General features: G+C 46.0%; 1 protein-coding gene across 1 annotated transcript in view; it reads left to right on the forward strand.

The window, feature by feature from the left end:
• CCNC (cyclin C) overlaps positions 1 to 14960 on the forward strand; it is an 813217-nt gene that overhangs the window by 599903 nt on the left and 198354 nt on the right. The window contains exon 10 of the mRNA XM_069606395.1: positions 1770 to 1849. Within this exon, the coding sequence (XP_069462496.1) occupies positions 1770 to 1849 (80 nt within the window). The remainder of the gene's footprint in view (positions 1 to 1769; positions 1850 to 14960) is intronic.

Raw genomic sequence — 14960 nt, forward strand, 5'->3', positions numbered from 1 at the left:
CGGTGCAGTACATGGGATAACCGAAAAATAAATAAAGACAATACATAATAAATAAAAGTGCAGCCAGATGGAGGCAAGTGCAGGGGGTAAGGACAGACATCAGAAGTCAAGTGCTAGTAGGGGCTGTAGGAATACAGAAACAGTCCCCGAGTGCAAGGGTTGCCAGGGAGGCAGTGCGGTGTACAGCTGGCAGGGAGGGGACCTGTGCCCGAGATCAGAGGGTAGCCAGGTAACCAGTGCAGTATCAGATTCAGCCAGGAGATCGGCAGGGTAGAGGAGGAGAGAAAGCAGAAGCAAAGAAGGTGTTTAGGTGCTTCTGGAACCAGAGATGGTTCTCCTCAAATTTCAGTGAGGCAGGGAGGCTGTTCCAGAGGTGGCCCCAGCAGAAGAAAGAGATCTACCACCAACTCGCTGCTTGCAGAAGCGGCTAACCCTGAGGGAGTTGGAGGCGGATGAGGGAAGATCTCGAGAAGGAAGATATTTCGGAAGAGAGAGTTGAAGGTATTGAGGCCCCAGGCCCCAGAAGGCCTTGTGGACAATGCAGAGGGTTTTGAACTTAATCCTCGCCAGTGCAGATGTTTCAGTCCTGGAGAGATACGAACCCTGGGATTGAGGCCAAGGACACGTCTTGCAGTCCTGTTTTGGATGAGCTGCAGAGAGCGGAGAGTAGAGGGAGGCAGTCGTCCAGCCTAAAGAGAACCAGAGCTCTGGAGACAGTGACCTGTGGTCTCCCCCTCTCTCACTTCTTCCAGCTCCCTTGTTGTTGCCCAGGGTCGGCCGTCAAACTCACCAGAGTCCGAGTCTCCGACCGCATACAGAGAATTTGCGTTGCCATTCCCCGGCTCTTCAAGCTCTGAGGAGGAGGTCTCCCCCCGTTCTGGCTGTGCCACCACTGACTTCGTCCCTGCTCAGGATGGGGGTGGGAGACGGAGTCCTCACTTTCTCCCTCGTTTGGTTTTGTACCCATTGAGCCCCTGGGCGTCTCTTGATGCGGAACTCGTGAGCCGTGCAGGGCCTCCCCTCAACAGGGACTTCCAATTTCTTAGGTGCTCCAAAGCCGCCTTACACCCGGCATGCCTCCAGAGCTTCTCCATCTGCTGTTTCCCCTCTGGCTGCGTTACATTCGTAGGGCACCCCTGTCCCCGTGGACCTCTTTGCATGCCGGACCAGTGCTCCATCACCGGCCCCCTTGCTCCGATTCGTTTAAGATTTTCTTTGCACTATTACAATCCCCCACCTGGGGAAGGTTTTGTACAAGACCTCCTTATGTTTTAGGCCCTGTGGGGTCAGGGGGGAGCTCCGTCCACACAGCTCTCCTCGTGGCGGCCATCTTAGAATTCCTGTCTGGGGCTTTTAAAGGCTTCTGTGTCTGTAAACAAAGTCCTTAATTTGAGTTGATATCAAGATCTGTGTTGGTTCTAGACCATTTTGCCTTAATGCATTATTTTATTGAAGAGCTCCAAAATGTTCAGGAAAGACTAGTAAATTTGGGTGCACTTGAAGACCAGATATCCTCACATTTCTAGCTCCTTCTGCTATGTGGTGCACACTAAACTTTATTTTTGCTTTGTATAAGAAGTGTCTCAGTGAGCCCAAGTAGAGGCTGTTTGTAGCACTAAAATGAATGCATTACAGAGCCTGCCGAGCAGCACGACAAATGGAGTAAGCTGTGCCACAAACTGTAACATTAAAATTGTATTTTTTAAAAAAAGTAAACTTCATGTAATGTATTACTATATGTTAAAGTGTATGTTCACCTGCCTTTGCAGCTTGCTTGCATGTAACCTGTGTGGTCCAGCAAAAAGATGCAAAGCAGTGGTTTGCCGAGCTATCTGTTGACATGGAGAAGGTGATTCTTTTTCTTTATAAAAGCCAATGTTTTATTTTGGGTACTGAGTGTAAAATTGAAAAGCAGGATATGAACAGGCCACAAACATAAGTCTATTTGACCAGCAATTAGTTATTTTAAATACTTTCTTGGTTAATGTGAGACAGAACTTTTTTTTAACTAATCTTGCGTAATTCTGTATATTTTTTGTTTCGTTTATTCCTGCCTGGTTTAAACAACCTTTCCCCCCCCGAGAGCCCTAATCAAAGCCTCATCAGAGAGGCAATTGCTTATTGCCCACAATCTCAGAAGACCACGTATCGAGCTACACCTCAGAGAAGGCACTGGAAGAATTTGGCAAAATTCAATGTAGCGGCTCCCCAGAGATTGAGTTGACCGTTGAATGTTTTAAAAAAAATGCAACGCTGGTAATTGGATTGGCACTAAACCTTCATGCCCCAACCTCCCTTTTAACAATGTCTGTATCAGTTTGTCAAGCCTTGGGCTGAATCCACCAACACAGAAGATTTCCAACCAAAGAGCGAGTGTGAGAGTGTGCTGCTTGTTCCTGCACTCTCCCAAGAATGTTATGTTGCCAAAGCCCTGCCCAGTTTCTGTGAACATTGTCCCATCTCTCAGAAGGAACCAAGAATGTGCAATCACTTTCCCTGGGCCAATGTGAATTGAGTGCAAGCTCTCCATGATCCCCTTCTCCCAGACAAGACCATGCTGGCTTTTCATTGGAGTGACCTCACCCAGAGAAATGAAGGCTCCAGGCACCAGAAACTGAGGATGTGGGGTCTATTATCCACATTTTTTAAAACAAAGGCACACCCACAATGCTGGAAATGTTGCTGGGTGAAGGGGGCACTACAGTCGCATGTGATGGGGGATGCCCCAGCATGCAGGCTTACTAGAGGGAGGTTTTACTGTGGAGTAAGGGGTTGATGGGATCCGCAGGATGCACTCGCTGTGCTTTCTTCCGTTTCGGGTGTGGCTAGAGGAGGAGGAGGTGGAGGATGGGCACATGGTACAGGTTATGTTGGTGGCTGCTAGATGCTGCATAGCCCAGTGGTGTCAACCGATGCTGGGCAAAGTGCCAGCTGGAAATCAACTATATTCAGCAGCTGTACTTTTCAGTGGCTTGACTTTCAGTAAGATGTCCAGTTTCTGTCAATTTATGGGAGTTCAGTTCCTTGCTAAAAACCCAGTAATACAAATATCAAAGGGAATTCGTATTCCCCGCTATTAGTCAATCCTTGAAAATTAAACAGATGTCAATTGAAAGCACATTCTCTGGCAAACGGTTCAGGCTAGCTGGCGACGGACAGTGCGACAGCCCCGTATGTTCAGCAAAGTACTATACATACCACTTTCAAGACCTGGAAGGTAAAAAAACGTTTGGCGATCGTGCAGGTGTCTGAATGTACATCTTCTGTGGCCATGGAGAAACATGTTTAATCAAATCCCTCGAACATCTTCAATCGAGGGGAATGCAAATAAACCTCATAGCCACTGACATACATGTTTCAATAGCCAAGCCATGTGAGAGCAGTTTCCAAACATTCGTCATAAATTTGATGTATGGCATGTTGTCAAATCAGTCAATAAAAAAATTACAGCTGCTGGTAAAAAAAAAAGGTATTGGGAAAATATTTTACAGTGGTCTCAGCAACCATCTTTGGTGGAGCGCCAAAAATTGTTATGGGTCTGTGGAAATTCTACTTGAAAAAGGTCGCTCATTGATGCACCACTGTTCCAACGTTCATTCATGGACAGAAAAACAACATTTTCACGAATGTGCACATGGACCTTTATCGGAGGAGCAGGAACGCAAGAAGAAGTGGTTGGTGCCGTGTTCACCTCCACACACAGCTCTTGAGAAGATCGTATATGATAAAACTCATTCAAGAGACCTAAAGGGACTCGCAGAATTCTGTCACACCAGAGATTTGGAGGTATTTCACAATATGTGCCTAGTCTACAGGCCCAAAAGGTTGAATTTCGGCACAGACGGTATGCAGGCCAGACCATTACTAGCCGTATTAGCACACAACGAGAACTTAGGGAGGGAACAACGGAGAACTGTCGGAAACTTTGGGATGCTTCGTTACACCTTGGCCTTTGCAAAACGAAGCAAAAAATGGGTGGCCAAGCCAATATACTAGGAAATGGAGTTCGATTTTATGAGAGATATCACTTTGACTTTGTTGGCCATGCATACTCATGGAATCGATCCTGATTTTGTTCCTAGGACTCCTACAATGCCACTAAACATTGCAAACGAGCCATGTCCACCTAAAGCTGAACTTGTTGAAGAGTTCACTTCCCGGTATAAATGATTTCAGGCAGTGTTCTTTATGTGCTCACTATAACTTTTGGGATGTTTCCCCAATGTTTGTACATTGTACATCAACAATGGAATGCCATTAAACCTGAATTTCAATGCTATAAAAAGGATTGAGAAGTATTTAATTATGCAGATTTAATCCAGTTTATGATTCATTAATTTATATCTTTTGCCTTCCCTTAATTTAAATTACTGGTTGTCGAACGATAACATGTATGTGGTTGCTTGGTGACTGTAAAGCTCGACATAGGTGGCCGTAGCGTCCAAATTGTCTTTTCAAATACATCTTCTTTGTCAACTTTTTGGCAAGAAGTACCGGTTGTAGGATGCCATACTCTGTGTTTTGCCCCCTCCCGCTTTCACCCCGCTTTTTTCCCCTTCACCCCTCAACTGGACTTGTGCAATTTCAAGGTCTCTCCGTCGCTCTTGGCACATGTGGGTTAGCTGGGCTCATCTGCGCTGTGTGAAGTTCAGGGCAAGGGAGCAATTCATCTGTCAAACTAAACATCAAACTGATAATGCAGAAATAATGACACACACAAAATCTTGCATGAATAGGGGTACTTTGTTGAAATGAGCTAATATATTGCCATTCTAACCTCTACCTTTTTGGAATCTATTTGATATCACAATCTCTGCACCCAGGTGCACAACCTAAAGGTTTGATCTGCCATCTGCCCTGCTTGGGTCCTCAGGATATAGGTAGCTGTGTGTTGCTTTTTGGGAGAATACATTACTACATGGGATTAGGGCTGTGATGTGAGTCCTTGAATGATCAGGGCACGGGAGGGTCGGATGGATATCAGCATGAAAGGAACTGCAGGGTCTGAGCTGGGGGCTCAGGCCTCGCGGGGTGGAGGTTGTTAGTGCACGGGAAGTTCAGTGGAGATGAATGGGCACTTGGCTTTATGCCTTGTCAGTGTTTCACATTATCCGCCGAGCACATTCCTCCGCGAGAACAGGGCGCACGCAGACGTGGCAATGGGGAGGAGATGGTGTGGGCTGGCTGAGCGAGGCTCTGGGGATGGGAGAGCTCCATTTGTACAGAGATGGATTTTTGGGCGTAGTAGAAAGATGTCATTCGGGCTATTTCAAAATTGTTTCCTAATGCTGGGCTTGAAACTATAGAGTATGTGTTACTTGCGATGGGGTGTGGTGTAACTGAATATAGCGGGGGTTAGCTACAAGGGGGAGGGGGCAAGGTTCGTCTACTTCCCAACACTAGAAAGATTGTTGTCTCGGTCTTCCCTCCGTTCCCCCTACATTGCCTCGTCGTGCCTTGAAGCACTTGTGCATTGGCGCATTATAAATGCAATATTATATCATCATATGCTATCATGGCCGTTTCAGACACACAAATTGAATTTTAGGTTACACCAGACTTTCAGTAGCTTGTAGTATCTGTTTTACTTAGCTTCAGTGTAACTGTTGTCCAAAAATAACAAAATCACTAGCACTATTGATGGGTAAAAAAGTATTCATGACCGGCGGCATTGGTGGTTGCCATCAAACAATTTGTTTATTTTTCGAACATATTACAACTGCGACGTTGGTCGGCCGTGCTCATCGCTCCCATGGAGTGAAAGTCACTTCGTTTGATGTTGAATGTGGGGAGTTCACACCGACCCGTCTTGTACAGTATGTTTTAGATTTGTAGCTTTCCTTCACAAACGAAAGCTAAAATGCACACACGCTCGGAACTAAATTCAATTGTTATTCGACCATGGACGAAAGGGAGGATTCGCTACGGCTTGAAGGACGGAAGGTGTCGAATACCCGCAAAAATAAGATCCACTATTTTAAAACTGGACATTGGAACATTTATTTTCAATCTATGCAAACTGTTGTTCTGAGCGGACACTCTGCGTTACACCAAGAGAATGGAACTACCAAATATAATCTAAATTGAACTATTCAGTTTAAAGACAAGTTTATAGACGAACGAGTAAAGGTTTCATTTTCTGACCGGTATTGCTTGCTTACATTGTTATGGGTTGTTAGTTGGAGCATATTGTGACGATTATTCATCAAACACAACCTGTATGCAGGCTAGTGATATCCAAACCACTGCGTCCCATGGCATATCAGTGTGCTTTCAATGTTGTATTATTGGATGTGCCGGGTGCAGAACATTTTCCAAGTGGACTTGGTACGCTTGTCGAAAATTGATGTTGCCAGTTCCGTTTTTAAAAAAGGTAGCAGGTGCCCCTCTCTATCAAGAACATGGCATGATAACCTGTTATGTGTTTTTTTTTTTCCACACTTTGAGTGTCCACAGCCATCGCCTTTTGCTCAGTGTACCTTTCACAGATGGGAAATATCCATTTGCATATCAGTCTTTGTACCGAGCACATGGGCAGTCCAGCACCGAAATGCTATGGCAATTCACTTCTGAACAAGAGTACCTACAGTACCCTCATACACGTGTTTCAGCCTTGTTGTGCCTCATCAGTGAGGTGGAGCTGTGCCTCGCAGTACAGTAAGCATGGAGTCCACGTCTGGGTTTCCCGAGGGAACTTGGGGGGTCACCAACCCCAAGTTTGTTGCTAATATTCCGTTATAATGCCGTCTATATGGTGGTCGAATTTCCATCAACTTCGGCATCCCATTGGGAGCTATACATACTCCACAGCGCTAACCTCTCAAGCACAACGTAGACTCAAACTTTCCCCAATGTTTTCTGTGTGTTTCCATTGTTTGTGGTTTGTGTTCGTTATTAGGTTTCACCCGGTGCAGAATTAAAGGGTAAATGGATACATTTGAATAAAGAACGGCTACTGAAATATATTTTATTACATCGTACCGTTCTGCGAATGTCAACGTTTCCAGATACCAACAGAAGGTTTCTTCAGCCAGCAATGGCAGATGCGCCTAAACGGATGGAATTACATTACGTTGATGTGGGAAGATTGCCCGGGAACGATATGCCCTTTGGCCGTACCAGCGACAAGGGGCAACCATCGGTTACGGTCTAGCAAGAAGCTGATGCCGAAGCCTTGCGGTTCAAGGTGCATTGAATGCGCATCTTCTCTCGAAAGGAACACTGTGTGCCTCATGATGTTTTGATGCTCTAACACAAGCGGTGGGTGATATGATTTAGTGCCACAGGGGCACTTCAACTTGGGGCGATCAATCACGGATAAGATTATCACAAGATGGCCACGCCCGACTCCTTGATTTCGCATGTGTAAAAGTGAGGAAAACTAAGGTATGGTGCCTAGGAAATATTTTTACGATCGATCAGTTTGCTTAAAACCACATGCCCGAACGCTCAGGACAATAACATTTGTAGAGCACACTATTCCTTTAATATGAAGCAACAGTATAGCCACTTATCCATGAGAGGGTTTTCTGAACAGCGTACCCGGAGAACCAAATCGGTTTTGGGGGCCGACTAGTTTGAAGCACTTGGGGAGTAACAATTTTGACCAGTTTGGCACCATTAGATTGAGTTGCCCAGGAGGGATGTTTTTAGGCTTTCTGCTGCCTTAGGCCCAACCAAGTGTGTGCACCTGCTCAAATTTGGCACACCCCTTTTTCAGGCCCCACCCACCCCATTTTACCTTGGACATGAAAACACAAATATTTAATTTCAGAGGGCAAAGTAATTTCAACCACATGACTTCAAAGGCTTTTCTCACCACTGAGCTAAGTAAGCATTGACTTTATTTTTGTTTGCACCTCCTCCAGTTCCCCGTGAATTGTGGTTCACAGTGATTTTGGAAAACATGCCTGTATGAAAATCAACATGTGTCCACAGTCTTCACTAAATAGCACTTGGGTCACATCCCATATGAACAGAAATGCCAGACCCGAAATATAAACATCTTTCATGTCTTCATTCACGTAAGTAAGACAATAGAATGGGTCTACCATTCCTACACCTTTGCCCAAATTATTGGTTCTATATTAAGTATAAGACACACTGTGTTGAGTTAATGCAAGGTGTATATATATATATATATATATATATATATATATATATATTTACAAGTAAAGACAAATGGTCTATTTACACACAGAAACAGGAGTTGTCCATATCGATATACATAACAGATAGGTGATGTTGTCAAAAAACAGTTTGGATGAATTCAAACCAGAAGTTCAATATCATTCAATGGAGGTGAAAAAAGCCTAACATTGTGTAAAGTCGCAACAGGAGTCAATACAGTGATTACAACATTTCAGGTGAGGAAAACATAACAAGAGACTTGGAAAAGAACAGTGTTAACAATTAAGCACTATCGCAGTGTCCAAAGACTTGTCTACACAATTGTGTTTCGGCCCTCAATGACTGTTGTGCCAGCCAATTTGGAACAGGCCTTCATCAGAGCAGGAAGAGAGAACAAACGGGCTGTTGTGTATGTGTATTGTGCCTAGAGGAAAACAAATAGGCAGGTTTCAGTGCTGGGGCATTCCTGTTTAGGAGATAAAAGCAAAGGTTAATAATTTAAGTGTCAATGAATGATTAATTATCTTGCCGTGCTAGGAACGCAATGGATTCTGCACGTGTTCAGTACGAACTTTGGAGGTAAAACCCGTAACGAATCGGGTGGCCTCTGGGTTTTCTTGACTGAAGGATAACCTGTGTGAAAAAGCAAGTGTCGGATCTAAGTCCAAAGTGTGCATCTTCCCCTTATCACAGACGAGGGGGCATTACATTTCTTCATTTGGCCAAAAAATTACAAGAGATGGCTTACCTGTAGTGCATACAGGTTTATTCAAAGTAACAGCAGTCTTGTAAAGGATTGAGGGATCAGCATGTTGTTGCTGCAGACATCAGATAGTGCTCGTTGCAGCTGTACTATTCAAAGGTGGGGTGGTCACCTAATGTTCCCGTTTCCTAGTGGATACAGAAATGGGATGTCTGTTGGACAGTGCCCCCTAGTGCCCCCTCGTCAGTGATAAGGGGAAGACCCACACATTGGACTTGGATCGGACACTTTCTTTTTCACACAGGTTGTCCTTCAGTCAAGAAGACCCAGAGGCCAACCGATTTGTTACGGGTTTTACCTCCAAAGTTCATTTTGAACACGTGCAGAATCCATTGCATTCCTAGCACGGTAAGATAATCATTCATTGACACTTAAGTTATTAACCTTTGCTTTTCATCTCCTACACCGGAATGCCCCAGCACTGACACTGCCTATTTGTGTTTTCCTATAGGCACAATATACATACAAAACCCGTTTGTTCTCTCTTCCCGTCGTGCTGAAGGCCCGTTCCCGATTGGCTGGCACAACAGTCATTGAGGGCCGAAACACAATTGTGTAGACAAGTCTTTAACCACCATCGCCGTGTCCAATTGTTAACACTGTTCTTTTCCAAGTCTCTCGTTATGTTTTCCTCACCTGAAATGTTGTAATCACTGTATTGACTCCTGTTGTGACTTTACACAATAGTAGGCTTTTTTCACCTCCATTGAATGATATTGAACTTCTGGTTTGAATTCATCCAAATTGTTTGTTTTTTGACAACATCACATATCTTTTATGTATATCGATATGGACAACTCCTGTTTGTGTGTGAGTAGATCATTTGGCCTTAACTTATAAATATATATACCTTGCATTAATATATATACCTTGCATTAACTCAACACAGTGTGTTTTATACTTGATAAAGAACCAATAATTTGGGCAAAGGTGTAGGAATGGAAGACCCATTCTTTTGTCTTAATTATATTGAGCCCTCCTGGGCGAATGGGCTGGTAACCGGGAGCCCTCATATGTTCCTTCAGATAGGAAATTACTGGCGCAATATGCAGTGTCCTCAATTATTAGCATCAGAGGTGAAAACTGTGATCCCCTACGCTGATAATGGGGCCAGAAAGTCATCCCTACAAGCCATGAACCTAACCTGTGTCCACCTGTCAAGACTTACAATGGTTGATGCCTGGGTGTTTTGTCGAGGAGCAGGCCTGAGAGAGATGCTGTCTGGCTGCGTGCAGTTCTTTACAGAATAAACAGGACACACGTCCTTAAAGAATAAGCGGGGAGACTATTTGGCATATGAAATTAGGATCCAAAATCACATAAGTGTTTCAGAGCGCGACCAAGCAAAGGGAGGGGAACAAGGGAGAAAAAAAGAGAGATATGAAAACAACGATCTTACTATGCCCAGTGACATTAAGAAAGCGCAAGCGCATGGAGAAGGTAAAAGGGGGAAAGTGTGTGGAAGGGGGAGAAGTGGAAAGTGCAGTACAGAGGAGAGAAAAAATAAATAATTTAAATAAATAATACAGGCAATGAAAAGGTGGTAGTGCAGCACGCAAGTGGCAAGTGTATGATTGTCAGATACGGTATATCTGATAAGTGCAGAAGAAAGGTGGGGGACTGTATGGGTACAGATATAGATCCCAGTGCAATGGGTGGCCCGTAGGTAGTGCAGGAGGGATTCGGGGTGAGCAGGTACCTGGGCCATTAGGACAGAGGGTGGCCAGGTGCACGGTGCCAAGAGAGAAAAACAGGTTAGCAGGGGAGAAAAGGAGCAAAGGAAGAGGCAAGGAGGAAGGTCTTCAGGTGCTTCCGGAACCGGAGATGGTTCTCCTCAAGTTTCAAGGTGGCAGGGAGGCTGTTCCAAAGGGAGGCCCCAGCCGAAGACCGAGATCGACCCCCAGCTTGTTTCTCTGAAAAACGACTGACCCTGAGGGAATTTAAAGTAGAGGAGCTAAGGGCTCGAGATGGGAGGTATTTACGGAGGGATAGTTGAAGGTATTTTGGACCCAGGCCGCCGACAGCCTTGTGGACAATGCAGAGGGTTTTGAATGTAATCCTTGCATCCACTGGGAACCAATTAAGGGATTTCAGAGCTGGAGAGATACGATCCCAGGGCTTGAGGTCAAGGACCATTCTCGCAGTCCTGTTCTGGATTAGTTGTAGTGGGCGGAGTGTGGAGGCAGGTACATTTAGAAAGAGACTGTTACAGTAGTCCAACCTGGAGGGAACCAGAGCTTGGGCGACAGTGAGCTTCTGGGGAAACGAGAGGAATGGGAGAGTAGCTCTGAGGAGGTGAAGAAGTTTGACTTTTTAGAGACATCAGAAATGTGGGCAGAGAAGGAAAGTGTGGAGTCAAATATGACTCTGAGGTTCTTAGCCTCGCAGGTAGGGGTAAGAAGAGGGCCAAGGGAGGCCAGCCAGAGAGTGAGGGGAAAGGATGGTCAAGGTGAACCGATGAGGAGGATCTCAGTCTTGTTGGTGTTTAGACAAAGATCGTTGGCAGTATACCAATTTTGAATGGCATTTAGGCAATCAGATGAGGGAGGGAGAGGAGGTGGCCGAGGGCAGCCTGAAAATGAGTTGACATCAGCGTAGCACTGGAAGTTTGAGCAGAAAATGGAAATGCAGTAGGCGAGAATTGCCAGCTATTGGTTAAAAAGCCAGGGAAAGAGGTTAGACCCATGGGGAACACCAGCGGTAGAAGGGGAGATCGATGAAAGGAAGGACCCAAGTTGTACCTCGGAGGGTCGATCAGAGAGGAAAGAGGTCAGCCAGGCCAGAGCCCGATCAGTGATACCCAGGTTGTCACGAAGACGGTTGAGCAGGATGGTATGGTTGACCGTATCAAAGGCGGAGGAGAGATAGAGTAGGATGAGGACAGAGGGAATGTTAGAGACAAGGTTGGAGAGCAGATCTTCACAGATGTTCAGGAGAGCAGTTTCCATGCTTTCTGGCAGCTCTGAACCAGATTGGTGGTCATGGAGAGAGACAACTGAATCAGAATGAAGATTTAGCTGAGAGATGGCCAGCTTTTCCAGGAGTTTACCCAAAAAAGGGAGTAATGAAAATTGGCCGATAGTTAGCCGGATAAGAAGGAACGACTGTGGGTTTCTTGAGCAGAGGATGCACAATGGAGTGCTTCAGAGGGGAGAGCTGTCATGATGCCTACCCCCGGACCAAGTCCATCAGTCCAGAGGGCAGACATCCAGCCCCTTATTGGAACCCACAAAGCCCCGGTTAGGGGCTCTATGGATTCAGTCCTGGCGCCGTAGGCGCCAGGCTCATATATGGGATCAGTCCTGGCGCCGTAGGCGCCAGGCTCATACAGTCAAACTTACCTCATGCAGACCATGCCGCAAGGCACTCGAGCATTGGCCTTTGTGAGGCCAGGGAAGGACTACTTTTCTTCAGGGACTATTCTTTTACTTGGGTGTGGTGCTTGGAACTATTTACCTGGAACTACTTTGGAAGCTATTTAAACCACGCCCGAAGAGCAGAACACGCTTCGCGTTATTCTGCATTCAGCAGCGTAACGCTCACCGTGCCTACAGCCAGCATCCTGTTACCTGCAATGCCCGTTCTGAATCCGGACCGCATCCTGGGAAGAAAGGAAGAAGAAGAGGTTAGAGCAAGAACCTACCTTCTAATCTTCATTGGCTCCTGAATCCACCGCATTCCTGCACAAGGAAAAAAGACTTTGAAAAAATAAACGTGTCGCACCGCTAGCAGCTGCGCCGCGCCATACTTACCAGTCTTCACAGCATCTAAACGATCAGGCGCAGCTTACATCTCTTCGTAGCTGCATTCTCGGCACCTAGAGGAAGACCAGAAAAAACAAGGTGAGCCGAGAGCAAACATAGGCAATCTTGGTTACCGCCAGGCACTTACTTGATTTGCCGCCCGAGGAATAATTCTTCGGCATCCAGCATCTTCTTACGCCGCACCTGTAAAAGGACAAAAGCACTGGTTAGAGACATTTAGCATCATTATTTTCTACCGGACTGTGCTGGGTAATGCTGACTCTTACCTTAGCGCGACCTGCTGCCAATCAGGAGAATTCCTTTTGGACCAAGCTGCAAGATAAAGGAAAAAGGAAATAAGTGAATAGCAGACCTTGGAACTCTAAAGACTATTTAATTACGGCTCCACGCCACGTTCCAGAGCCCTATTTCGTCTGGAACTCACCCTATTGCTTCGATCCAGTGGAGTAACTGGCATTCTACGCGCCCCTGCAATCAGCGCAGGATGGAGAGCTCATCATTTCAAGCACTAAGGTGGGAACGAATTGGGTGCAGGCATCCTCGCAGTCCACGGGTGGCTAACTCCCTTCTATTGTTTTCAGGAAACCACTCTTAACGGGTCAAGCAGACAAAACTAGGAGGGCCAGTCCAGTCAGCCATCTCCGCCCTGCGAGTCACGCTGGTGGAGACCACTGCTGTTCAGTTCCGTTCAACGCCCCTGCGGGAACCAGGTGAGCATAACAGAACGCAAAGACTTAATACAAATTCCCACCTGGGCGTTATGGAGACCTCAAACTGACCAACTAGCCCAGTTACTGGGAGAACTCTGGGCCGAAGTGCATTCTGCCCGCCAATAAACCAATGCTCTCCGGAGAGAGCTGATTGTGCCTAAGGAACGCACTGACAATCTTGCTAGGCACCTAATGCAAAACCAAGCTGGGCAAACACCCCTACCTGGACTCGGGGGTACCCCAACTCACGCTCAAACAAGTATCCCTGTGCAAGTACTTTTACCAGGAAATATTCCCTTAGCACCACCTGAACGCTTTGCAGGGGACCCAAAAAGGTTTGCTGCGTTTATGAACCAGTGCCGCTTGCATTTTCTATGTAGACTTGGAGCCTTTCCGAATGACCAAGCAAAGGTAGCCTTTGTTTTATCTTATCTCAGCGGTAGTGCAGCAGATTTGTCAATTCCACTAGTCAATCAGCATGACCCTCTTCTTCGGGATTTCCAGGGTTTTCAATTAAGCATGGAAAGACTGTTTGCCCGACACTCACAAGGACAAGCCCTGGATAACGAACTTTTGTCCCTACGTCAGGGTAATCGGGATCTGTTGACCTACATCGCAACCTTCAATAGGTTGGTGGTGGAAACCGGATGGCCAGAGGCAAAGCGTATTACGTTATTTCATCGAGGACTTCAAGGTGAGCTCAAAGACGTTTTAGCACAAGTGGTGAATCCACCTCAGGAGTGCTCTGAATATATAGATCTGGTGGTCCAGTTAGATCACAGACTTCAGAATAGAAAGACTGATCGAGCTAAATTCGAGAATCGGGTATTTGTTAAGCACAAGGATAATGTTACCCCCATGGGAACAGATGCATCAGAACCTATGCAGATCGGGGGGTTAAGGGACCTCTGACTCAAAAGGACAGAGAAAGGAGACGGCAGTTACAACTGTGCCTGTACTGTGGATGTTCGGGACACTTCCTACGGGATTGCCCAGTAAAACCACCCAAGAAGGTGGTAGGAGCTGCTGACAAAAGCCTCATGGAGTCTGACTCGGGAAACGACCACACCCGACAAGCGTAGAGGTCCGCTTGCCGAGCATGAAGGACGCTCAGACCTCGCATCTCATCATACCAATGGTCCTTATTGATCCTAGGCAGCCATCTCGTATGCACGCAGTAAGAGCATACATTGATAGCGGAGCCATAGGATACGATATGGACCACGAATTGGCATCAAGGATGAACCTACCTCTTTGCAAAAAGATCGCAACAGAGGTCATCACAACCGTCGATGGAACTGAAATTGCCTCTGGACCAGTAACTCATTCCACTACAGAGATGATGCTTTTGGGTCAAGATGGGCATCGAGAAAGTATTGTGTTTGATTTAGTCAAGGCCCCACAGTTCCAAATAATTCTGGGAATGCCATGGTTGGAAACGCATAATCCTTGTATTGAATGGCGAGAAAAGAGAATGACCTTCCCAGATTGTGTGCACACTTGTTATCCAAAAAAAACTTTGAACAAAAGCCTGGCCTCAGTCACAAATTCAACTACTCAGTTACATCAGGAATACCAAGACTTTCAGGATGT

The sequence above is a fragment of the Ambystoma mexicanum genome, chromosome 4p, assembly GCF_040938575.1.
Source record: "Ambystoma mexicanum isolate Mex_15411 chromosome 4p, UKY_AmexF1_1, whole genome shotgun sequence".
Lineage (NCBI taxonomy): Eukaryota > Metazoa > Chordata > Amphibia > Caudata > Ambystomatidae > Ambystoma > Ambystoma mexicanum.